General features: G+C 40.7%; 1 protein-coding gene across 2 annotated transcripts in view; it reads left to right on the top strand.

Annotated features, from left to right (window-relative positions):
* LOC144942408 (TGF-beta receptor type-1-like) overlaps window positions 1-27474 on the top strand; it is a 49456-nt gene that overhangs the window by 4837 nt on the left and 17145 nt on the right. For both annotated transcript variants that reach the window (XM_078869272.1, XM_078869265.1), the window contains exon 2: window positions 16914-17177. In XM_078869272.1, coding sequence (XP_078725398.1) covers window positions 16914-17177 — 264 coding nt within the window. The remainder of the gene's footprint in view (window positions 1-16913; window positions 17178-27474) is intronic.

Below are 27474 nucleotides of genomic sequence, written 5' to 3'. Positions count from 1 at the left end.
ACCTTGAAATATATCGCAGAATGGACCACACAAAAAACCGTTAGCAGCTTAGCTATGAAGCACTTACATGATATCTACCTGTGCAAGCGTGAACACGGTTTGTAACCAAATTGTATGGTTTTCGTCAGTGGTATGTATCATCCCACTTGCTCACACTCAGATTCTGCAGTACACAGACGCTGGGATTGTGACGAGTGCACCATCACTTGAAGCGTCAAGGGTGAAGGGATGGAGACGAGTCAACAATTGCTTGCTGAGCTGAAACCCGTTTTGCATCCTCAGATTTATGCTGTATGGTATATATGATGTTTTGTCATCATTTGATCGAGCAGCATGACTCACAATTATGATACACAATTTTAAATCCCAAAACTGGTTGAACGTAGGCTCACTTTTATTGTGAGGTTAAGGGATGGATATCTTTGGGTGGACAGTTAGTGGAAATATTGGTCGCAGCTATTGTAATGACATTTGCACCACAGGTTCACAACTGGCAATTGAGATGAAGACCATCTATTCTTTGAACATAGTGATTTTTTTTTTACATTTACAGGATATTCAATTTGTGCTTTTGCAAAAATGTCACACGGCAAAGCACCGTCCGTGCTGACAGCAAAATAAGATTCAAATAGTAGTAGAGCAACACCTGCGCCAAGAAAATCCCAGAGTGACCTACATTGTTACTTTGTCAGAAAATTTGTCGTGGATAAAAATAAAAGTCAGCACTAGCGTGTCAGTTTTCGCAGTTGTGCTCTGCTGTGTTTTCGGGTTATTCCACAAGTTGTTTGCCACTATGTCTGACATTTTGCTGCACATGCTGGGTTTCAACAATTTGTTGGACATCATACCGATCAAGACGTGGTATAACCTTGAGACTCATCAGCAAACAAAAACAAAAGTCAGTGTCCTCATGGTCAGATTGAACACTGGACAGTGATCATCTCCCAGGGCAGTGCCGGTCCAATCATATAAATTCCATCTCCTTCTGCTGGGGGCCATTTTCTCCAAAGAGCTGTTGACACATCTATCCCACCAGTGGTACAGCTCACCAGGTGGTGCTTATTTTGCCAAATGCAGAGGGATGATCATAAGCTGACTTGATGCTGGCCCAGATTTGAGCTCAACGTTTCGAAATTGGGGGCATATAGAGAGCTCCGTCCCAGTTTTAGGAACAGCATCCAAAAATCACAAGATGAGAAAATATCCGTGTTAAACGTCATTTGTGGAAGTCTATCTAAAAAAAGCTTAAGATATTCTTTGGTTCTTTCAGTAAAGTCACGTAGATAGAAAAATACAAATACAACTGCTTTTTGCGTTTGGTTTGTTATCCTTCCTCCGTACCTCGGATTAGCATGGTTGGCTACGTTCTATCTACGTCACTTTACCGAAAGAACCATAGAAAATGAATTCCTGCAGTCACGAAAGTTTTAAGTCAAAAGCTTAAGATGCTGTTAAACATTTTATCAACTTGGAATGAAAGCCTCTCTCTGCATGTGTGCCTGCCCATGCTGTTCCCGTGTTTCTGTTTTATCATTCATTCTTACCTGATGATGGTTGCTTGTGTTGCAACCGAAACGTCGTATTCTATTATTATATGATTTAATTTTCTAGGTGACTTTACCGAAAGAACCAAAGAGTAATTCCCGCAGTCACGAAAGCTTCTAATCTAGTTTTTACATTCAAATATAGTAATATATAACTGTGTTTTAGTTGTCTGTTGAGTAAATGCACAATGCAGTTCTTTACAACGTATTTTTCTTCTTCCACAAGCTATGCACGCGTTACTGACGCCCCAGCTGGCGTGGAATGTGTGGGGCCAAATGGGCATTTTGTAAAAAAAGTAAAAGTTGTCCCTGCGCTTGCTTGCCCGTGTTCGTAGCAACGTTGATTTACGTACTGTATACACAATGACTTATTCATGAGTGAATTGTCCTGTGAACACGGTGGGTGCACACATAACTTGTCTGCCTTGAATTCTATTCGTTTGGGTAAAAACATTAATATCGATGCTGCTTTAATCATGGCAAGGTCGATGCTGTCCAGCAGAACCTGCTGGTTTTTTTTCTTCAGTAGATGTACTGATAACCAAGCTCTCACACGTGTTCTATGGCATTAATTGCGGCGATCAAAGAATTCGGATCAAGATTTTGAGGGTAGCACGTAAGAAAAATGTGCAGGGTGGTCCAGTTGTTTTGTGACCCCAAATTAATTGACCCCGAACATTTTTTTCCTTTGCATATTCACTTCTGTTTTACATCAACCTTACTTTAAAAATATAAAGTTTTAGATGATTAAATGGGGATCAGAAGACGTCTGGACCACCGTGTACATTGATAATACCTGCATTTTCCAGAAAGGCAACTTAATCCATGTCTCAAACTCCAATAAGCCCACACTGCCGTGCTTACCAATCGACATCTTAATATAAAGTAGCATTACCTAATTAATAGTTTCCTAAATGTCAATGCTAATGTGAGGAAGTGTAAGTGACTAAATAGTTATCTTGTGAAAAATATGCCACTTAAGTTAATGAAAGGCAAACAACCCACTTCGATTATAATGAATGGAGTAAACGAGGTACTGACATTTTTAAAACATTATTATGTACAGCAATTAACTACACTTTGATAATTTAATTGGAGTATACTTCATAAAATGTACATCAAATGTATTGATAGGTTTGAAAACTTGTCCCGTAGAGTTTTTCTGTGAAGGGGCTATATAACGCTTTGACATGAAAAATGCATTTTGACTTGGGCATGTAGCGGGGAGGCCTGCTGGTTTATGATCAAAGTGATTCTCTGGTTGGAAGTAAAACATTTGTGGTAGACGTTATCATGCTGTTTCTCCTGACTAGTCATTCAAGAGGGCACTAATGAAGGGGATGGGGAAAACATCCTACAAAACCAGGGTCACACAAACATTCCTTTGGTGGGGGTGGGGAGACGTTTGAGAAGACTTGGGGGTGTGTGTGGATGAATACGTTCGGAATATTTCGTGGTGTGGTATGTCGCGTGGTCGTGTGCCTCTTCCACAATTTTATATCGCCCATACGGAGCACATGTGGAGCACACCAAACCTCCTCGTCCCCTTCAACTCCGCTTGCTTTTATGTTCCCTTGAATGGAAGCTGTCCATTGAAAATAATTAGCTCAGAGGAAATTATGCACAGAACAGGTATTTGTGATATGAATTGTCACAACTGAGCAGAGCAACATATCCATGACAGGAAATATCAACACAACAAAGTATCAATTATGTTTAATATGTTTTTTTCAACGAGTATCTTTTATCCACCTGCCAGACTGCATTCCCCAACTGTGGAGATGTTCTTATGTTTTGTGGTCTGACACCATTTACTGTATTGTTAGAGCTAAGTACGGTTGAATTGAGTGCAATTGTACATATTTTAAGATGAATTTCTGCGCGGTCATCAGTGACTGGGGTTCATGTGACAGGAGATGCCTCACTATTCAATTTTGAAGGAATAACAGGTTTTTCATCATCTACATACCACTAGAAAAACCACAATCTAAATGTTGGTCCTTAACAGGCTTGGCATTTATGTACTTAAAATATATTTTTGTGTAACCCAGCCAGATCTTTGGTGTTTCATTCGAAAACTTTTCTCGAAAATACAATATGTTTAATTGTATTGTGCAGTTAAATAATTTACATATAAGGGAAAACAGTGAAGTAGTAAAAAAAGATATATACGCATAGAAATGTGCCAAAGAGGCTCGAGATGAAGCAATACAACTTTTGTGGACAACATAACTTCTAAATCCACAATGAAATGGGGGGGACCTATGCTTGGATTCCATAATTGTGCTGTGCCGCGAATTTTAGGAAGAATTAGATATGTACTCCATAGCATCTGTACCATCGAAGCACACCCATGAGAGAGAGGCTAACAGCTCATTGGACGATTCCTGCTGAAATAAAATCAATCTATTAGCCACACAACTCCGTTAATCAACAACAAAAAATGGAGAGTTCCGAAAAGCACGGCATGTGACTCATGCCTTCATTAATCCACAACATATCGGTGATTCAAAAGAGTTCCACAATATTTCCTAAGAGCCAAATTAAGGAAATCTACAATATGGGGTTTACGTAAAAGGATGTTTGAATTTTTGTAACTTTATATTTAAATAAAAAAAAAAGTAAAATAATTTCATCCTCGCAACAGGTCACGTCAGTACAGATAGCCCGTGCAACATGTTCGTTTGTCTCTTTGGATCACTGCCACCGCGGATAATGAGAGTTACTCAGACCGCGCCCAAATTTTGGGATTCACAGATTAATGGAGTTGTCCTGCACTAAATGAAAGTCTAGCTGAATGAAACGCATGTTATTTTGGTAACACCGGATGAGCATTCCATAGGTATAATATTGAATACACCTCAAATAACCTACCACTTTAATCTCTGGAACACCAGTTCTATACGTTTCTGTAAAAATATCGATACATAAAGCTGCATTTTCTAATGATTTCATTCAGTAAGAGGTGAATGCTTTAAAACTTTTGGTGTTTTAAAGCACTTGGGAGAAAAAAACCCGATAGTATTGTTCTAGAAAAAAATATGACATAACAGAGTTGGAAATCACTTAAGCTTTACAAAATGTTACTTACTGAATAACAGAATGAAGGGTCTCAAAATGTCCTAGTTTTGAATGTCACAATAAACACAGACTGCATGTTTGTACCACGTATTAACTGACTCGGCTTCCTTCCTGTCGAGGTCAAGTCTTCCAACTGTCTCAAAATAACTATCGACTAAATTCTTTTAGCAATCCCATTTAGCAATGAGTTTTTTTGTCAGGCAGACTCGCACCGCCCGAGCATTTGCATGGCATACATGGCTGAGGTGAAGGGTCTGAGGTTGAGGCATGACGTCGGCACGCACAAACCCGGCCCAACACTGCGGAATGTAAGGGACGCCATCCCGTCCGCGTGCCAGCCAGCAAAACTTTTTTGTTTATAATATTATACAGGCAGTCCTCATCTTAAGTCTGTTCGACCTTACGTCGATGCGCACTTACAGCAGGTTGCCAATTGGCACTCTTGTTATTACTTACGGCGGTTAGAACCGCACTTTTGACACGGTTCTAGGCACAAACAAAAAAATATATTTTTTAATTCATTTAATCCTTAATAATGCATATTTGTCAACCGCTTATCATATCAGTGCCCTACCTTTTTACGGACAAATTCAGACCTTATTGGTCACCCCATGCCCATAAATCTCAACGTTCATCCTAAAAAGTCCCATCACAAACGGCTGTACGCCTTATGGACATGAAAACTAAATTTCCCTGTACAAGAATACGGGTAAACCATATGGGTTGACAGCTATGATAATGGCTGATAAAAGGAAAGGTCCGTGCTCTGGTGATGATGTTGAAAAGAAACGTAGCAGAAAGGCCATTACTATATTCAGTTCAAATAAGCCAAAAATTCTGAAGACTCAAGGTAAGAAAATTCTGAACAATATTGTTATTGTACTTTATATATGATTGGTAGTTGATTAAAGATGATATTTGTATTCATATCTATAAAAAGTTGCATATCGGACCCACGATCAGTAACGTAACCCCCCATTATATCATTGTTTCTGTGGGAAAATCGGTCTCGACTTACGTCGTTTTGACTTGCGGCACCTGTTCTAGGAACGTAACCTGGCATATGTCCGAGGACCGCCTGTATACATAAAGTATGTCACCAATACACATGGCACGCACGAGCACACAACTCAGCCCAGCAGTTGGGTGCTGGAGATGGTGTGGGGGATGGGGCCATGCATTCCCCCATTCCCCCCATCTTGGATCTACCTCTGTGTGTTGTGAATAGCCTCAATGTGCAAAAGAATCCTGAAGGGAAGTTATGCACTTTGGCGATCAATGCATAATTTACTGTATTCCTTCGCAATTCAATTAATTAAAATACTGAAAGTAATATTTCATGGCATTTTATTTTTCTTGCGGAAGTTTCAGGTTATAGCTGAGCCTTTACTGTGATTAGTTCGTGTTTTTTTGTTATACTTAACAATACATTATATACTTATTTAGAGGATAGAATTAAGTGCAATTGTGCACTTATTTAATATTTTTTAAATAATTATGCAGTTGTATCCTGATTTCTAAACACTTACATTTTGAAGTTGCACACAATGGAGATAATATGATTAGAACTCATTCTACAATTCTGCTTTTGAATACACTAACTTGGAACAAAAATCCATTCTGTAACATGAATCGCATGTTGCATAATGCAGACATGCAGAGCTATTACTATGCTAGCCATGCGTAGATTGGAATGCTCGTTACAGCCACTTTTCTCAATTAGCTTTTCCTAGGAATCGGTCTTTTGTCTGAACAACACTCATTTTCTTCTGGCAGTATGTTTTATTTGATTATTTTAGCTGGCACACATAGTCAATGAGGAAATGTTTTAATATTTAGGGTGTACATCATGAGCTCTTTAGTAGAGAACCAGGAGTACTACACTCCATGCATACAATAACATATCACGTCAGCACACCGAGCTTGTTGTGAAGGTTTGTCTCTACAGCTCCGTTTGTCTCTGTATCTCCATTTGTCTCTTTGTCTCTTTTTATCCCAAGTGCATGGGTCCTGCCTTGTCCTCTCGGTTCTCTGTTTTTAGCAACTGTCATGTTTACTCCACACGTATCTGTCCTTCTTGATGTTGTATCTCAAACCCTGCTTGGGCTTCCTTCGTACTCTTTAATCTTTGGCTTTAACTTGTTGCACCTTTCCATCTTACTCCTCGCTCCTCCTTTCTATATGGCAAACCACCGTGGTGCGTTTCTTCTCATCCTTTATCAAGACCACCATCAACATCTGTGACAACTTGCTAATGCATTCCATTCTCGTCAATTCCATCCACATTTTATAAGAAAATAAACCAATGTTTGGCTGGTCATTAGGCATGATCTGTGTGTTTTTCACGTGATACTGTATAAAATGGTGATAAGTGAATTCACGTCAAGGCCCACGACAGGACAGGTGAAATCCGATAATCCGCGATGCTGTGTTGGAATTCACCCGCAGATCCTATGATCCATGGCACACTGTGGGAAAAAATCCAAATGGCGTGCTAAACAGTTTGTGCTATTGTGGTATTTCACAGATTTTAGACGTGTTTAGCCACATGACTCAGTTAATCCATGAGAAAAATGCTGATTACAGGGGTTTAGCCATGTTTTCCTAAAACCCAAATGAAGCACATTTGCTATATTTAAATGACTGATCATGTCAGCACAGTCTGTATCTCACTGCAACTCCATTTGTCTTTGCATCTCCATTTACTTCTGCAGCCCCGTTGGAATCTCCATTTGTCTCTCTGCATCGCTGTATGTCTATCAACTTTATTTGTCTCCCAGGTATCTCCGTTTCTCTCACTGTTTGAGAGTTTATCTCTGCAACTCCATTTCTCTCCGCATCTCTCTCTCTCTCTCCAATTCTTTCTCTGCATCTACGTCTGTCTGTATCTCCGTCTCTCTCAAAACATATTTGTTTGAAGTGCTTCAATACGTCTCTCTCGCTGTGTTGCTAGTCTCTGCGAAGGAAATAGTTTTTTTAATGTCGTTGCACTTTAAAAATAATGATCATCCACGCCGTGGAGTACACCATCAGTTATAGGAGGAATTAGGAATGAGTCGCTCCCAGAATAGCTCCCAAAATGTGCAGCAAAAACTTGAATTTCAGGATCTCCACCCGCGTAGATTGTGAGAGTTTTTGTGACCGTGGGGGACACCGTGAATTTTTATATTTGGGAATAATTGGTGCGCAGTTCATCAAAGTTCGACTTTTCTTTGTCTCGTCCCTTGACCTGTGCCAATGGGACGGGACCATTTTCTGCACCAATCTCTCCTTGCAGTCCTCTTTACACTTCTCTCTCTCTTGCTGCATATTGCTTGGCATTCCCTCAGATCGTCCTCTGCCACATCCCCTTGCACTTTTGAATGTTACCTCCATCGCCATCCTTTGCAGCCGGTCACCATTCATCCTGGTCACAGTCTGATATATTGTAGGGTTTTTTTCACGTGACTTAGTAGCTAGCTTTCTTCTTTATTTATATTCTTTCAAGGACTTTATTGCTCAGTGTAGGTGAATTAATATGAAATTTTAAGACTTTCAAAAAGCTTTAATTTCAAACGCAGTGATTATTTTGTTCTCTTTTTTAAGCGTCCAAATTTGAAAAAATGTCTTGCTTTTTAGATTGTAAGCATTTTCAACAAGGCCTTTTTTGCCAGGTAGAGTCTTGTTCTGTCCTTTTTGCTGCTGGTACCTGTTAAGATGCAACCAATATTTGAACTGTTTCACCACTACCGATGCATGTCCATATACAATATTTGTTTAAAACTGCATTCTTATAACTATTTTACTACAGTGTGTATGTATGTGGAGTACTCTGTACACTACTGTATTTAAAACTGAAAAACTGTTTTGTAAACTCCAAATTATTTCTAGATTGCTTCTTGTCATGACAGAAATTAAGAGCAATTTATTCACAAGATACATTTTCTGACTGATGTGTCTTAATATTTGTGGTAAAGATGTTTTTTTTTCTGGCTGTATTTGGCCTGTAGCTTGCCTTGGGCACATTTGTGGTGAATGACGGAAGCCATCTAGCACTGCAAATACGGGCCTTGCCATGAAATGCAATGCCGTAGATATTGTTACGCGAGGTACTGTGTTTTGTTTGAATGTGGGTTTTATATCATTGCGTGTGACATTACATTGTAAATCTATCCTTAACTGTGGTGCGTTGTCTACAGAAATGCATAACAATGTGTGCAGGTGCTGTCAAGCATCATAAGATATACTGTACAGTACTTATATTGAACAGTCGAGCTTGGTAATTCCAGAAGGAATCGTTCTGTATTATTATGAATTCCACCATGCACGATTCCTTAAGGAGTTTCTGTGAACATGATTTTAAGCATGAACATGTCATGGAAATAAACAGATATGAAGCTGGTACAGCGATGCATATTGTTATGAAATTCTCTTAACTGCAGAAATGCAGTAGCTAATTTTACATACATTTTTCAAAATGTTACCACAGTGCAGAATTTGGCATGTGACAAACATTTCTCTTAGTTTGTATGGAAAAGTGTGTCTCTCCTATTTTGTGGATTAAAAAGGTCATTTGAAGGGATTTTAGAAGCAGTTATATGAAATATGCTTACATAGACCAGGGCTGCAAGACACTGAAATTTCAGAAGGTTTACAGTGCTGAAATGCATTAGATGATGCCCATAGCACAATTAGTACAAAGTTAATGAGAATAAAGACTAATTATTAGTAACCAGTTGAGCAAAGGCGTTGATTTAGTTGATGATTTTGTTGGGAAATAATATTTGTGGGCATGACTGATCTTTGATGTGTTGATATGTCACATTATGAATCGCACAATTGCTCCGATGAAATATATTTTCATGAAAACCACGTGGTTGGATGTTCTGATGCAAACTCAAGTACTTTGGCATTGTTTTCTGATTCACTGATGCCACTCATGACATGAATTATTTAGAGTGTTCATGCAATTATATGATTTCTCACGAAAATATGTTAAAGCCATTTTTGTTGTTGCTGAATGAATTTTTGAAGTGTAATTTCTAACTCTTTTCTGATTGTAAGGGAATCATAAAACACTGAGTGGTAAAAGACGATATTGTACGAATTATTTGTACATTGACAAATGTTCTTACATCACAAAGAATACTTTATTTTAATTTCTACAATACTGTATAATGTAAGGTGAGGATGACCACAGTGGAGTATTTTGTTCTACTTGATTTTCATGCAGTGAATATGGCTTTGTCGCAATGTTTTGTAGAAACTTGATTTAATTGTGGGTCCAGCTATAACTTGATTGTGACAGTTAGCGGTACATGTTTGGAAGCCTTTGGCTCTGAGGTTTGAAGGACACCGAGAGAGTGCACGTTGTTCACTGGTGCATAGTTGTAATTGCGATGACATTTAACATTTATTGTACATAAATCTTGTAATAAAGAGAAAAGCTGCAAATAATGTATTCATGCAAAAAAGCATGCTCTTTGTCATTAAGGCCTCCCCACACCACGTCGGTCATTGGGATTGTTTGACCATACTTCACCTTTCTGGTCAGTACGGGTTTGTGAGGGGCTGGGCAAAGACTGGATCAGTTTTCACTCGTCACTGATGTTAGCCATTGCTGGGAATCGAGCTGAGTTTGCCGGCTGAGTTCATAACGTCGTAGTGCATTACTTTGTTTAAGGAAAACCTGACCTTTTGTTTTTGGCTGGACATAAGGTACCGTTTTTATTTAACGAAACGAGATTGATTATATTCTGCGTGATGTTTTGCCAATAATGTGGGTTCGGTTATCAAGGAATGTCCTATTCACTCATAGCTAAGAGATTTTCTAATTGGCAAGAAGTATCGGCAGGCATTTTTGTATCCGAAACGCAGCACATCTGAACGGCAATGAATTTGCATTGGAAACATTTCTGGGATACCTGAAGGCAGGGGGCCCAGTTGTGGGGGGAAGCGTCTGAGAGAGAGAGTGACAAAAGCCTGCCGTGGCTGTGGCGATCAATGCAATAGAGAATGTCAGCTTTTGCTAATGCAACAAATACTTAAGAGGGATGAAAGCTAGTTTCATAAATGGATCGCCAAGGCCAAAATTAATGGTTGCTTTGCCTTATTTGAACAATTTCACACGTCACGTGGTGCATGTAGTCACACATCCAGACGTGGTTTAGAATCATGCTGCTTCTTTGTTTCAAAGATATTAAGATAGTCTTCTTATGATTAACCTGCCTTACTGTCGGTCTGAATTATCATTCTTGCCACTGCAGTATAAATACTATTCTTTGGCAATTGTGGTAAAAAAAAATAGTACTAGTTCTTTTTTTTTTAAAGGTTTCCAGCCGAACTAAATAATATGAAATTATGCGTATAGCAAATACCAGATTATTTTATTTTAACCTACGTCTGCCTGACCTCATACCCTGCGAAACTTGGATTGCTTTTAAAGTTAACATTTTTGGAGGCTATGCGTTAGCTTGGCTCAACCTCACACCGGCTGGTTGGCAGCTGACCCAAAAAGGTCAGGCCTGCTCAATAGTTTAATGAAAGAACTGCTCTGACAGTGCTTGATGGATGGCTCTTGCAACCCACCCCCTACCCGTTCCTCAGTCTCCTCCCATAGAAAGGTCCTCTGTGTTCATTGTTGAAATGCCAGATGGTACCCCTCCCCCACACCCATCTAAGACCCAAAAAGTGGACGAAAAGTGGTGTTGGGGGAAGAATTCGTTAGTGTCTTTCGATTGCTTTGAAAAAGAGATCCGTTTAGTTTTCCGCACCATTGAAAAAAATATTAGTTATTCCATGTGATATGACTGGTGTTTTATATCAAATGTCTCAAATTTTGTAATCGGTTGTTTTGAGACGTATCCGTTTTGGAAACTCGTTTTCATATTCGATGATATTCATTCATGCCCTGTTGGAACATTGTACTGTACTGTAATGTCATGAGGCCAGAAATCCCTCAGTCAGCAGAGCTTCATATCATCTCTGTAAAGGAACGGCCTTGGAAAATGACTCCACTAAACTACTTCTAGAGCCACTTCAAAGGGATGCTATTACCTACATTTCGTGGCCCTTCATTATGCTGTCTGAAGAGCCGGGCACCACGTGTAAGCCATTTTCTACATGCGGGATTTATACATTTTAGCTCCAAGAGTTGGACGACACTGAATTAAGTTAATTAATTAATGATGATTTTTATTCCATGCAATAATTGGTCACTTGGTCGTTGATGTTTGTTGGGAGTGATTCCAACTACTTTAGTTTTCTGTTGTAGTTTTAACGTCTCTATGGGTGCATATTATCTGGATGCACAAATAAACTACAAAAATGGTCATTGTTAAAATAATCGTTTCGGGGAAAAAGCAAAGCTAACAATGCTAGAGTTAATGTTGAAACACTTTTGATCAATTATTACATTTAAGCGAGCATCCTTCTGGAAGGGAATGAGTCAATGCAGTATTTTTAAGATGAAAATTTTTGCAAATGGAAAAAGTGCTTTTGGCGATGACGGTTTTTAATTCAAATACAATGCCATTCATGTATTTTCCCACAAAAGTCTAGTGCCCCCGAATAGTTACGCAATATCAGCAGGCAATTTCTTAAACATGCTCGGTGGATTGTTGCTTCATGTACTGTATTCTAGACAACTGTGTCTTGGGCTGAATAAAGAACCGTACCATTTAATTACAAATATACACTCTTCAAAGTTGGGCGTGCAGGTGCCTACTTAAGCATTCCACACTATATGCTGTGAAACTCCCTTCCCATGAGCGTCGAGGTGCCATAACCCTGCCTCGCCAGAAGAAATCGGTACAGAAAATATGGACTCCATATGTATGGGATAGAGTGTTACCCCCCTTCACACACGTGGGTTTTCTCTGGGTTACTCCGCTTTCTTCCCACATGTGTAACTATTGTTTAATCGGTCGATAATGCCTTCATATTATAGAGGGCTGCAGGCCTTGGTGGTGTTGAGGGGTGTCATGTTGTTTTATATCGATGGAGGACCCATATCTTGCAAGGAAGGGTCCTTGCCTTTAAACATTGGGCAGTTTATCAGAAAATTGGTACAAGCAAGCCTGGCTGCTGATAAGACACTGGATGTCAAAATTATTAGCGTTGGTATTAAACAAACGCTACTAATGAGATGTACTCCCAGGAGGTCGTGCAGCCGATAGGTTGTTTGCAAAAATACATTTATTTTTCATGTGGTGTGAGAAAATGGGCAGTAGTTTTTTTTATCATACAGACAGTTCAATTGTTGGTTTCAAGCTATTGAGCACAATTGAGAATCTGGCTGCTCGAATGACTTAATACAAAGATAATACATTTATGAATTAAACTTTATACCAGCAGCTGTATCAATCAGATGCCAATCTTAAATGAATTGGACATAAAAGCTAACAGTGTCCTTGTCATTCTTTATTACGAATCCGAAGCAGCATTTGCACTGTAATATAAACTTGTACGCTTTGCATTGCACACGTACAGTTGTTATTGATTCGTAGATGTGGAGTCTTAATGTAGCTGTAAGCGACACCGTCTACAGGGTGCGGGATTCGTGAGAGCATGGCGATATCAACGTGGTGGGCTTTAAACATGACTCTGTGGTATAAATGAGGTACTGTAGTATAAGTGAGGTCCTCTCGTAATGCATGTACATTTAACTGGATCACACCCCTTGGTAATTTCCCAGTGAAATATGCTGACGTGTTGCTGGGTATGCGAGGTGATTAGGGCCCACTTATTATGACACTCGTTTATCAGTTGCTGGTTGTAGATCACAGAATTTTTCACATGAGGTTTCGTAAGTGTGAATATGTGAATTATTTCTGCATCACTGAAATGTGCTACAATTCTTCTGTTGTATGCACCCATGCATGACTTCAGGTCACACTGAATTATAGTGGCATCATTAATTGTCCAATTTAATTATCTCACAAAATAAATTAAAACTATTCCAGTCATGGGATGGCCATGTGGATGAATGGCTGCATTGCAGATGGGATTTTGAGTTTCAATATATAATTTCTCAGGCCTCGCCTTTAAATAAACGACTGAACATGATAACGCAGTCATATTATAGCTTGCAGAGACAATGCTACAGAATTCATTTCTGTTGGTATCATGCAAGGCTAGGGGTAGAACCATCAAAGTACGTAGGGTCAGATTTACATCATGACAAAATGGGAAGATCACATTACGCTGATCATTTGCCCCATGGTGATGCATATATTGGTGTGTTTTCACCAACCATCTGAACATTCGCTGACACACGAATCTGCCCCATGCAACACAACATAGACAATTTTTTCAAAGACAACTTTGTTTTGAATATCAAAATCAGTTTGGTCCTGGTTACATATTGCTCATAGCTTCAGTAGGAATCGCATTTACTCTCTTGCATACACATCCATATGCTGACCGTGTGCGTAGCATCTAGCTGCTTCAGTGTTTAAATCATTCAGGTCCTCGGCTATAGTTTGAGCAGCAGATGCCTCAAGCATGCTGCTCATCATCACTTTATGCATTATCTTCCAGGAGGTGGATGCAGAGGGCAGACTGGTTCACTCATGTAGACCGTTAAGGGACAGCCGTGAAAACAAAGAACTCTTGCAGAGTAGACTAATGGAAGCAACTCTCTGTGACTCTAAATTCGGAATCTGTTTTAATTAGCTATAGCAAGGAGCACATACAGTGTGACAGAGATTATTGGGGATAAATGAGGAGTTGATTACACAAGGCACAAGGTCATTGAGAGACAGAATGGGCATTGTAAGTGCCCATGTGTGCCACCTCATCAACCTCATCACCATAATCAGAAACGGGTAGGCGATGAAGGCCCGTTTTGCCAACCATAATATTCCACTGCATTGTAATAGGCCTGCAAGATTAGGCCGGTGTCACTACAGATCTGACAAACACACGAGTCCTTTGGATTACTGACTGGATGGTACCGTGATGGAGATGTACATATGTTGAACTTCTTTCACACCGTACGTAGCCAACCATGTTAATCGGAGGTGCGGGAGATGGATGAAACATATAGATGGATCACAAGTGCCAATTTAGCTACACCATGAAGAACCAGTTCAGAGAGAACGTCTATATAAAGCCTTGTAGCTGCTGCTGATGGTGTTCCGAGAAGGAGAGATGGAACATTTGTCTATGTCAGGTGAAGTGTAATTTTATAAGCAACAGCTTTCACCTAGAGATGGGATTAAATCAGATAACTGTGGTATTGTAATTACATTAAAGATTGATGTATAACAGCACACAAACATCACGTTATTGTGCCATATAGTCCTGGCCATGGGGTGCCCAAGGTTGGGTGAATCTTCACAGCCGCCATGTGCGACCTGAGGTGGCCAACACAATTAGGAGGTTGCCAAGAAGCGAGGGGCTGCTCGGGAGGTGCGCGGCGCTCCGGAACAAGAAGCTGTGGCTGTCCTAGTGAGAGAGCATCCTTCAGGCTCAAGACTGAGCGAGACTACACACAGCGTGTGGCACGTGTGCGTGTGTGTTCTCGTCGCGTGTAGGTTCTCCGAGTTGAGTCGGTGCCTTCTCTTCGGTAGGGGTACACTGTAAACCATTTTGTGTGCTCTGCAAGCCTCTTTTCAATTAATTTCCAATGAAATTCATGTTTGCTTTGAAATCCTTTGTCTACTGGTCCGTGGGCATCATCAGTCACCCGCCGTACATCTCCCACCCCGCAGACAGCCTGTGACAATGTCGATCAGAAAATACAGTGAATGATTTCACACAATGCTGAAAGAGGCAATGACATGCAATTTCCTCTGGGTGCAGACCGGAATGTTTTCTTTTGAAAATAACTATCTCAAAACACTGAATATCTCAAAACAGCAAACAATACAAAATAGTGTCACGATTGAGCAAAATATTACAGTACTGCACATACATTAAATTTAGGTGCAAGGCAGCAATTTCGAGGATAAGATAACCGTGTTCTCGACCATGTTAATCTGATTACCAGCAAGTCTCTAACTTCTATATCCAATTTGTCCGAAAATAGGGTTTTAATAATAGTTAAGATCTATTTACCGTTTGCAAGGTTATTGCAAAACTGTTTTTAAAGTCACATGTTCAATGTCTCCATTGCTGGATAATTCATTTTCAAGTGTTGCAGGAAACACGAAAGCTGTGTCAGGTCCTCCTAAGATTTACTTTTTGTAACACATTTCCATCATGTTTTAATTAAACATGAGCGCTGGCCAAGGATAATCAAAATATTAGGTTGTTTGTTGTTGTGAAACTGGTCAGACTATTTATAGCCAGCTTCCTCTGTTGAAATAACATAAAATTACCTGACGGGTCACTCAATGTCTGGATGTGACACTTGTCTGGGGCCGAGAGTGATGTTCTCTGCCAGATTTTATCTTGGAAGCTTTTGCAGCTATTAGACAATAAGTGACATGGTGCGTTTTGAAACCATTTGGAAATGCTGGAAGTGCTCTTATTTGTGTGACTGCAGGTTGTATTACAACATGAGGAAGAGACTTGCAGATTTTTTTTTCTCACAACAACATATTGAAGCTGTCTTCTTATTGTTATGCTTTAGTACATTTTCTACGTAACGTAAGAAATTCGAAACGCGAAAGTGGCATTCGATCCGTCTAGCTCATTCGATTGTGAATAGCAGATTGATTCTAGTGTCTCATCGAGCAATTCCTTGAAGAGTCCCGGTGAATCGGCCTCCACCGCGTGTTGTATGGGCAGCCGGTTCCAGACTTCTATCGCTCTTTGAGTAAAACGTTGCCCTCTGGCCTCTTGTGAAATGATTAGCAATCATTGAGTCAATTTAAACATCCCCTCGCAATATTTTCTGAAATGTATGCATTCGAAGTATATGAAAGCCTTTGCTCACGGGACAAGTCTCCCATGAGCAAAGGCTTTCATATTCTGAAAATACATATCTGCACATTCTCTTCCATGTATTTGGTTGCAGATACTAAGAATAATGTACTGCATTTACCCAGGATAGCCTCAATCTTAATGTTACCAGGAGGTAACATGGAAAGGCTCACACAAATAGATTCAAGAATCCATCGCTATAGTATCATCTCTTGGCCACTTCACAGCGCATACCTATAACACTTGATCCTCCCTGGCAGTATCTCATCCGCGTACTATCCAAGATCGAACATACTTAGCTTCTGAGATTTTACATGATCAGACGCATTCAGGGTGACATGGTTGTAAGCTTTTTTTTTGCTTTTCTAAATCAATACGCAAAGTGCTTAACGTGACAATGACATCTTTTCCCTTTCATTTCTGTGATTCTTGCTGCAGCATTGAAGTGCTTCTGCCACCACTGCGTCTCGGACAACTACACTTGCGTGACGGATGGCGCGTGCCTGGCATCGGCCATGCGCAGGCGGAGCCCGGTGGGGCTGACGCACATCCGCGAGTGCATCCCACGTGAGCGTCTCGTGCCACCCGACCGCCCCTTCATGTGCGTCAGCTCCTACGATCGCGAGGTGCAGGTTACCAACGTGCACTGCTGCAACACCGACTTCTGCAACATGGTCGACATCACCTTACCACCACTCGTGGGTGAGTTTCCCCTCTGGTAGAATAGTTGTTTTTTAAATATATATTATTGTTTGGAATGCATGGGACGTACATTTCAATCCAGCCTGGGCCATGCATGGTGGCATACACCTGTTAAAATTACAGTTTGGATTTATGGAGTATCTAAATGCAACCACTTGTAAAAATGCTGTACGAAAGCATTGGCGATGTGCGGAAGTCATAGGCAAAGGAGAAGAGGAAGAACTTGAGTCTGGGCTATTTTTTTATTCATTTGCTGAGCACATGCCCAAAAGGTGAAGCGGCCAGCAACAAACAGCACCGCCCATTGTAATAGAGAAGAGTAAACACTGACTTGAACAAGTTAGGGGATCGACAGGCCATAACAGGCAGTAGAGGGTAAATGTTGACTTGGGGCTTCACCAGATCTTTGTTGCTGAGGCGGAGAGCACATGGATTAATGCATTTCTGCAAAAAAACATACTTTGGGATTTTACCAAAATATCATTCCATTTGTGCTATCGGCATTATGAACTAAATAATCCATTCTGAACTCTCGCCACATTGCAAAGTCAAATTTTATATCATAGATGTTTTTGTGCAGTCATTGGTGCCTGGGCCAAGATGGATCAACTTTTTGCACTTGGGAACTCGTTTTCCTAATGGGCATCTGCCCCAGATCAACAAGCCCAGGACATCCGCTGGGCCAGCACAGCGCTGTAGCCTCTGCCGTTACTTGGCCATCTCTCGAGTATTTCCACCCAAGCACTTAAGTAATGTGACTCTTTAAAGGTTGGGATACTGGATTGCACAGAGGCCATCATCAATAACGATTTGAAATGCTATGATGTGGCCAGTACAGGTTGTTCAACTGTCCTTCTGGTTTTTTGAGTGTTATCCACTAGAATAAATGAACATTCATGAAACTGCTAGTTTTCCACGTTAAAACCAAACAAATTGACCAAATGTCACAAGGTAGAACCCCTGGAAAAAATAAAGTATATGTGATAAGGATAAACAACATAGCAGTCTTTCTAAAGACAGATTTTAACTTGCTGCATGTGCAATGACAGGGTGACACCTGCCAGGAGTGGTAATTACGGTCATGGCTGCATTCCATAATGCCTTATTATAAGGGGGGTGTATCTGGGGTAAAGGTGAAAGGCGGAGTCAGTCGAGAAGCTCCGGGAACCAGCTCGAAGGTTCTGGAAAGGGGGCGTGGCCAGAAGTGGAGCTTGGCCGTGCCGGGGCAGATATAAGGGGGACCGAACCAGAGGTTCGTGGCTGTTGCGGGTCCTGGCTGCGTCGCTGCTCGTCGTCAACTCTTCGTCTCCGACCACGTGGCTGATCTTCTGGAAGACTCTCTCCGTCGCTGCGCTGTTCGAACAGCTTTTGTAGCGAAGCCGGAGATGGGGCTACGTGTTAGGATCGCCTATGTGTAGCTGCGTTACACAATGTATCGCCCAGTGTGCTCTTAATAAATGAGACGCCTTCTACTCGACGTGTATCGGAAGTCGCTCACTACACATGTAACCTGCTATGATATGAATCATAAACATGGATGCTGGCAAAGAAAATAGAACAAATGCTGAAAAATATGGAAATGATCATGGAGGGATGCACACTTGAAATTACACGGAGGTAAAAAGAAGAACGCATGGTTTAGAAAACAGTTGCAAATTCGATATCTTATTGACTCAACAATTGTAAATGGGCTTTTACGGGATCATGGAATGGCAACCAAAAGAGTAAACACGCGCGAAAGGATGACCACTACAGGGATGGAGTGAAAAATCAGCTCATGCCCAGGAGCGAAATTAATTTTGGCATCACATGACCTTGAGGGATGTAAGTAGCTTGTGGGAGATTCTTATTCAGCAGTGGATAGAACATGGTTCATGATGATATGACAAAATGAAGCTTAGCGCAGTGATTGCTGTCTGATACGAGATTATTAATGAGTAGCTGCTCTCCTTTAGTTCCCAACTTTCGTGGCTTATGCTCGCGTGTCTTGCCTTGGCCTTGCAGTAATTTCAAAGTAAAATTATTAAGTCAGTTTAGCACGTAGGCTTTCGCGACCAATATCATCCACATTGTGCAAGAGCACAGAAGGGGTGGTCAACACATCTACGCCTCTATATAAGGAACGAAACAGTAAGACTTCTCCACAAATCTGGCTGTTGTCTGATGAAGCTAGTTGTAATTACTGGCGAAACGTCGTACTCAGTTTATAAATGTTGTGGCTTGGCTCTCCAACACACCGGTGTGCCGTACTAGTGACGAATTGGAATGTTCTGTTTACGTGACAACCCTTACTCGTTGGCTGTGTCGGGTGGTGGCGGGTTTTAATGACACATTTATATATTTACGGGATCTAACCCAAAAACCTCTATTATGATAACATTATTAGTGCTGTCGGTTTTTATACTCCACGTAAATTTGAATTTACGGGGATTATAGTGATGTGCCAGCATATTTCAACTGCCATTTGCGTATGTAAATGGGCTGGTATACACCAAGAGTGTAGGGTTAAATTACCATGGGAGAGGAACCTTGCTTTTCGTAGTAATTAAAATAATGAGCCCTTGTCTGTTAATTGCACACTTATTCAAACCGCTGTCAGAGTATTATTTTTTCTGCCATTCGGTTTTAATCCAGTTTTTGTAACAATTCTTTATTTTTCAGGGGCTTATTAATTTTGAGTTACTAAACAATTACACCAACGGAGCATCCAACAATTGGGTTCATGGGAAGGTTTAAAAAAACATGACCAGGTCACTACAAATGACAATCGTGGGTGTGTATCGCTCGTCATAGAGATCACATTAAAATTCAACCACACCATTCATTAACATGCAGAGGCACTAATAATTATGATCGTAAGTAATTGCAAGGTACATTGAGCCTACATGGGAAGACTAATCTGAAGCATATAACTTAGACATGGACAACCTTATTAAGATGTATGCTTTGTACTCACAATTGGTTTTGTAATAATTGGGGAGCCATCAATGTCTTGTGCATGTTGAGTGCCTACCATCAGTGTGTCCTAGGGATTGAACAAGAGATTCATTTGAAGCCTTCACCAGTAATGTAAACGGGGAAGGAATTTTAATTCTGAGCTCTGTTGCGTATGAGAAGGAGCATGTAATTCCTGAAAATGTATTGCCTTAGTTATTTTGAATAATTAGTAGATGCACGTAATGTGAATGATGTTGAAATAATGTGTACTAGCTTTGCTCACGTCACTACCTGCCTGGGTGTCTTGTCATTATTTTTTGTTATCAATAACACCGCTTTAAAAGGAAAAATATATAACAGGTGACATTTTGGAAATGGCCCATTTTCAGAGCACATTAGGTTGATGATGTGACACTCACCGGACATCTGCTCTCTGACACGTATAAGATACTCACTTCACCACTCACCATTCACATGAACTTCACCAGAAACCACTCACTTACTGGATACTAGTTATAGGAATACAGCATAGTTATAGGAATAATTTACAGCCCTGTCAATCCACTGATGGATTAGTTAAGGCCTCGCCGTGACATTATGCTGGTCAGTTTGGGTTGGTGAATTCGGCGGAGGGCGGGGGAGCTATGACTTGATCAGATATTATTCGTGACTGATGTTAGCTGTGGCTGGCAATCACACTTCGGGTTGATCGTGCAATGCACATATCGCTGCACCACCGCTCACACCTGTCTTATTTTACTGTTTACAGATTCTGCATGGACTGGCCCCTGCTTTTCTTATCTTATAATTTATGCATATACCCCTGCCTGAGTCCCATTGCTTATCTGGCCTAGAGTTGCTCACTACACCCAGAATAAAATGTCAGTCTGTGGGGTGGACGGTCATTTACATTTGTAGCTCCCAGGGTCTGGAATACATTTGCACTGTATATTCTGCAAGATCCATTTCGTCCACCTCGGCTGTTCTTGATAAATACATCCTGCATTGTGGGTCTTCATTTGGTTTAACGGGTCGCAGTTAATTGCCACTATCCGACATATGACCACGTCCCTATAAGGGATCTTGGTTTGTGCGAGGTGATGGGAGTGTATTCTGGGGTGTTGGTCAGTGGACGATGCTCTTGATGAGTGCAAGGAGCTGAAATTTCGACTTGGTTAACACTGTAAACATCTTTTTGTGAAGTTTTTAGACAGTCACCTTGCTTATTGCATGTGATTTTGTTGATTTCTCCAGCTTAATAATCTTATTCCCAAGTTCTAATCCAATGGCTTTAGCTCCTGCTTTTATGTGAACGTGGTAGTTATTGTATAGCATTTTGAGATGCAATTGTATAAATGACGCAATAGAATTATTTTTTTTAAATACATAATACGTTTTCTTAAACTACTACTAAAAATGCGAACCTGTCCCAAGATGCTGGACTATGTATAATTACTCCGTTCAAGATGAATACTAACGGTGATGGGAACCTCATTATATTATGCTCTTACCTATGTAACTCCTTACCACACTGGGTAAGCTCTGCTGATTCGTTGTGCATTTTTAAATCACGCCTGCTGTCTTAGCTGTTCAATAAGGCATATACTAACACTTTGAGTTCATCAGCAATGAGACGTGTGTTTGTCGATTTTGTCTCCCTATGTCTCATTTTATAATCACAATATATTTCACCTGGTTTTGTTAAATGCTTTGCGAGGGTCTTTTTCCTGAAAGATGCCTTATAAATGCTTTGGTTTTTTTATGGTTGTGGTCTCAGTAAAGAGCAGCCAACTCTTGAAAGTGAATATCAACCTGGTAAATATTAATGCACTGATATATTTGCTTTCATATGGTCTTCATTTTGTTTCTCATCTACATTGCAGACATACTTGCCTTGGCATACACATGAGAAAAACATGTTTATATGCTTCTTGGAAAAATATAGTGCTGCATGAAAATGTCAACAGCATGTTAATCTGTCTGGTTGTGGCAAGCACATATGTGGAACCCGGCATTAATCGTTTATAAGAAATACACGGGATTATCTTAATTTACATGCTGTACCTCTGATCACCCATTAACTAATTACCTGGAATTATCTCATCAGATCTCTTGAGCAGCATTGGGGCTGCCTTGATGGGTGACTAACCATTCACAAAACAGGTGTTATAGGCTGCTTCTAGGACATGCTGTGAGGAGTCGAGGGGTAGTGCAACAAAATTAGTTGTGTTTTACTTTGCTCTCTGCCTTAGAATGTGCATAGTCCAGCGGAGTGACGTATGTTCAAATACACTTCTACAACTTGCACCGTCGTAGGGAGGCTTCATCCAGCAGTGGATTGGCAAAATGGCTGACATGTACCCATCTACCCCTCATGACTTGAACCTTGGACAAAAGGCAAATAATTCACCCCTCAAGTAGTGCAATGAATGGTCATGATTGCCTTTCCTGATTTTTCTTCTTGGTTCTTTACCGAAAGAACCAAGAAGATGAATCCCTGCAGTCACGAAAGCTTTAAATCGAAATTTTCCTGATTTTATTCATGAATATGTTTTTTGTGAAATGTTTACCATCTTGTTTGTGAAAGGGAGACCACATGCACGTGAATTATTCTTTGGTAAGATAACTTTGTTGTTCCTTACATGACCCTTACGTTGTTATTGTGGGGTTTTCCTCATTGCACAGTTTTGTGCACTCTCTTTTAGCCTTAATGTAACATTTGCATACTCTTTGGTTCTTTCGGTAAAGTCACGTAAGTTATCAAATAAAATAAATTACGACGTTTCGGGCGCAACACAAGCGTCCATCATCAGGATTGCTGCAGTCACGAAAGCTTCAAATCAGCATTTGCATATTGTGTATATTGCACAAGTAATATATAATCAAATATTGCATCACATGCTGCAAGCTTCTTGGATAGAGGAATACATATCACCGATTAAATGATGCACCATTGGATGCCTCCTACACAGGGTGAATTGTTGCGATGCAGGATTGCTGTTTCATTCAAGAATCAGTTCCTTTTTTTAACATTGCAGTAAATGTTTGCCTCCTCTGGTGGCTGCAGGAGTGATGTAAACCATTACGTAGGACATTCACAAACTAATAAAATGTTGCATCTTACACGTGGGATTCGATAGTGTAACGTTAGTGCAAGTATCGATCTTAACCGATTAAGCGGTGCATCACTTAATTGCAGCTCTTGTTTAATGATGTTAGCGGAAGATTTTGGAACCCCAAAACTGCTCCAGTGTGGCCGCAGCCTTTCCACGTCACCACTTGCTGACCTGTGTTGGGGCTATAAATGTGCTCATTCTAGGCAAACATCTAAGAAGTGTAATGACAGTTTCTCAATCAGAATCCGCAGGCATCATGTGGGGTGCAACGGGGGGTACATTTAGGGGTGGCCCCTTTCTCCTGGTTTTCCCCAGGATCGTCTTTTTTTTGAGATAGCAAGTCTTCCAGAGATGTAAAAAATGGTGATTAAAAGCACCTTTACCATTTCTGCCAATAATACAGGTGATATAGTTAAGATGTTCAAACACCAAATAAATGCTGATTGCAAGGCATCCAGTCTGCATTAGCCACACACACTTGTGGTCCCCCCATCTTTTAATTACCAGAAAGGGTATAGCCACATTTTGTTTCCATCATCATGATACCGGCAAATAGAGTCCGATAGATTAAGAATGGTCTCGGTTTTTGTCAGTTGCGGATTAATACACCACGCCAGACAATGCATGTATCTGTAGATCTCCCCTCTTCTGTGAGATATTCTTAATCCCACAATATGTATCGGTCGTATTTGTACCTCAAGGGTGGCCACCTTCGATCTAATGCAACTCCACGAAGCGTAGACACTAGCACCGTCCCCTTCTCTCGGACGCCTCCCCTACAGTCTAATTTATATCAGCCATTCGCACGGTTAGCGAAGTACGGTGCGAAAGTTTAACGTGCATAAAATCAGCGGTATATTCATGAATGTATTCCATTTCACATTTACTTTGCAACAGAGTCTGCAGAAGCCCTGACATTTTTGGGCGTGTGTGTTTGTGATGTCAAAACAATAAAAGACCGTTTGTAGGGTTCGCAGGGTTCACCCTTGAAAATACGAGATCGAAAATCACTGCCAAAACCAAACATTTCATGTTTTTCAGCTGTGTTGCCATGCTCGCAGGAATCAAGTGGCCTGTGTGCTTCTGAACCACCCATTGTTCATTCTGGATGTGGTCACATCTCACTTAGCAGTGTAGCTCTGTTTTTGGGCCTGCATTGATTCGTCCCCGCCAACAAATGTATTGTCATTTTATTCAAGAATGTATACATTTAACATTGCAGTGAATTGTAGTGCTGCGAGTGGCTGCAGGGATCGCATGAACTGCACTTGTAGAACATGTGCAAATCCTAACACACGAGTTGATGCATTTGGTGTGGACAAATTGGCAGGAATTTTTTTTTGTGCAATTTGCACTTCTACACTTTATATTTATTTTTAGCGACTTGCTAAGCTTTTTTCTGTCTTGCGCAACGTTTCGTTGTTTGTATTGTTTGTTGATGTATCTCGCTCACTCACCCATAGTGGACATCTGTGAAAAAGAGCATCATGGCTCATTGGATTCCTCCAGGACAAATACAGATTCAGATTCTGAGTATGAATTTATTTTAATTGTGTCGTCACACCATTAATAAATACACACGATGCCAGCTTTGCAATGCATAATACAATTTGGATGTATTAAGTAATTTTGACCTCATCTTGAAGAGACCCTGGTGACACAGGTGTACATTTACAGGTAACTCCACAAACTCGGTGAGCATGAGTGTAATTGTTTATAGGTTTGGATGTTAGGGTGTCTTCTTGCGTAGTCGATATGGAATATGGCCTCCCACTTAATTTTCCTCTGCAGTCATTGTTTGCATTGCATAACACCCTTTATAACACGGGGCTTATTCCTGTTTGCCTTGTTTGAAGATTCCTACTCTATGTTTAAAATGTAATTTCACCGTGTTGCTGCTCTTGCTGCTAATGCACGGTTCATTTTGTTGGACACGCTTTGGCACCGATCCACCGGCCGCGGTTTCATTTGACGTCTGCTAAAGCAACCTTCTTGCATGTGACCTTCCAAAAAAGTATGCAGTTGACCCGAAGGGTGGAATTATAGGAGCAGTGGGCTCAGATCTAATTGAGGGATTGTTGTGCTGTGGCTCCATTTTGCACGTGTCATCCCGTGCAATGAAGGTGGCCCCTCTACGTTAGGCGGAGGGTCACGGACACGTGGATTTTCTCCACTTGTGTTATACGAACGTTTCGACCGTCGTGAGGGCTGAACAGTGCCATTTTGGGGCATGGGCTGTTCGATGAGAGGCTGGGGGAGGAGGGGCGCTGTATAGAGCTGGGGGGAAAAAGGAGTGGGGGAGGGGAAGGTTTCATGTGAAAGGGCACGTTTAAGGGATTAGAAAATGGACGGAAGGGGGGTCACTGGTGTGCTGTCTACACAAAATGTCCCCCACCTTTGCTTGAAGAAGGCTTATTTTTGCGTTGTGTTCTTTTCACGTATGCGTAGTTCGTAACCGCTGTCGTGCATTTGCTCACAGCACACAATATGCATTAATTTGCTTCAAGCTGCTTCCGTATGGCGAACAAGCGTGCACGAGCAAGCAGTGCAAAAGCATGCATAGGTCTGCTGCTAAAGAGCGTTATTTGCAAGGCTAAAATAAGACGAACCCTTTTTTCGTTCTGAGAAAAGAAACACTGGTTGCATTGGTCTTTGCAGATATGGTGAACGTCTGGAAAACCATTTACTTTGACAGTTACCGGTCATCTGAGCAGGACACTGCTTGGTGCTGTGACATTTATCTTGACACGCAACAGATGGGTTTTTTTTGCAATGCAATATGTAAAATAGCTTTTTGTTTAAGTGAGAGCTGAAACTGTCAACTTGGAAGTGATCAATGACGCGATCGATTATTGCTTTGCTTTATCGAAAGGGAATTTTTTTTTCCATTCTCCCGCCCCCTTGCACCCCCATTTATTTTCAATCGGTTGCAAAACATTCTCAGGCACTACAAGGGGAAAACACGTCAGTGTTTAGCAGGCCTGACTGTTGTCAGTGACACGAAGGCACAGTCATGAAGCCCCAAGCAATGCACAATGACTGTACTGGTAAATGCACCATCAAAGTGCACCCCGTGGCCACGTCTCACGGTCCGGAGGGCGACCTCTGCTGCATCACATGTGTGTCGTCACGTACCAAACACAGTGTAGAAACACGGTGATGATACATATAGTGCCAGGGCTACTGCAACATTTCGACGATGATTTTGTCAACTGCTTGATGGCTCACATTTTATTTTACTGGACTGGGGCACATCAAATTCTCCCTACGTGGAATCTGTCACCTTGGGGGATCTTTAATTCAGGGATCTGCGATTGCAGCTCGCAATGCAGTTAAGTTCAAGTATATTTCCCCGTGGGAGGTTGAGTATATTGTCTTAAATAATATACTGCCTCTGATTTACAATTTACATTTGTAATTTTTAAAGAACAGTGGTGGTACTCAGTGATGTAGAAGCCTCTTGTATAAAACGTCTCTAAGCAATGTCACAATCGCTCTTTGGATGTGTGCTTGTGTACAAGAACACCTATGTGTGTGTGTTTTTGAGGAATTGATAGTTATACTGTTCATAGAATCTGAATATGATGGCCCTTTGTCACCTTTTGTAAGCAGTGTTTTTAATCAAGCAGACTTTTTAGACTTTTGCCCGAAATTCACAACAAAATATTCCCACGACTGGCGCTAACCCACATCCTGTGCAGCGGAAACAAATTGATTTGGTTTGTGACACTGAAATACAATTGAAAAAAAAGGCATTCTCTTCGGAGGATTTCTTCCATTGACGAGAAAAGCTTTCAGCAGCAAATTAATAAATGTGACTCTGCTTTATATTTATTAAAAGGTTGACAACCACGGTGTGTGGTTTGAGATTATTGTTGTTACAGTTCTGCAGGCAACATAGCTTGCTCTAGAAGGATTGCTGATGTTCATCTTCATATGTCATTGACCTTGGGGAAGAGAAAAAACATTCTCCACCATAGCAACAATTTACGCAGGAGTATGGGTTCAAATGTCATGCAAAACAGGTGGTTGTTTGATCATTTCCAAATGCCTAAAGGCCTTGGCCCTCTTGTATTTCCAGCTTATTTTTATTTTATAATTGGATTCGGGGAATTTCAATTTAATAACAAATCCAGTTTTTAAAATTGTACCACTTTAAAAAAAGGTCGTAGCTTTATTATTTGAGTCTTCAAATCATGGATTTGTTGAAGTGCATAGCATGGCATTGTATGTCACAACACAAA

This window comes from Lampetra fluviatilis, chromosome 2, assembly GCF_964198595.1.
Source record: "Lampetra fluviatilis chromosome 2, kcLamFluv1.1, whole genome shotgun sequence".
NCBI lineage: Eukaryota > Metazoa > Chordata > Hyperoartia > Petromyzontiformes > Petromyzontidae > Lampetra > Lampetra fluviatilis.
This window is presented reverse-complemented; position numbering and strand designations above follow the sequence as displayed.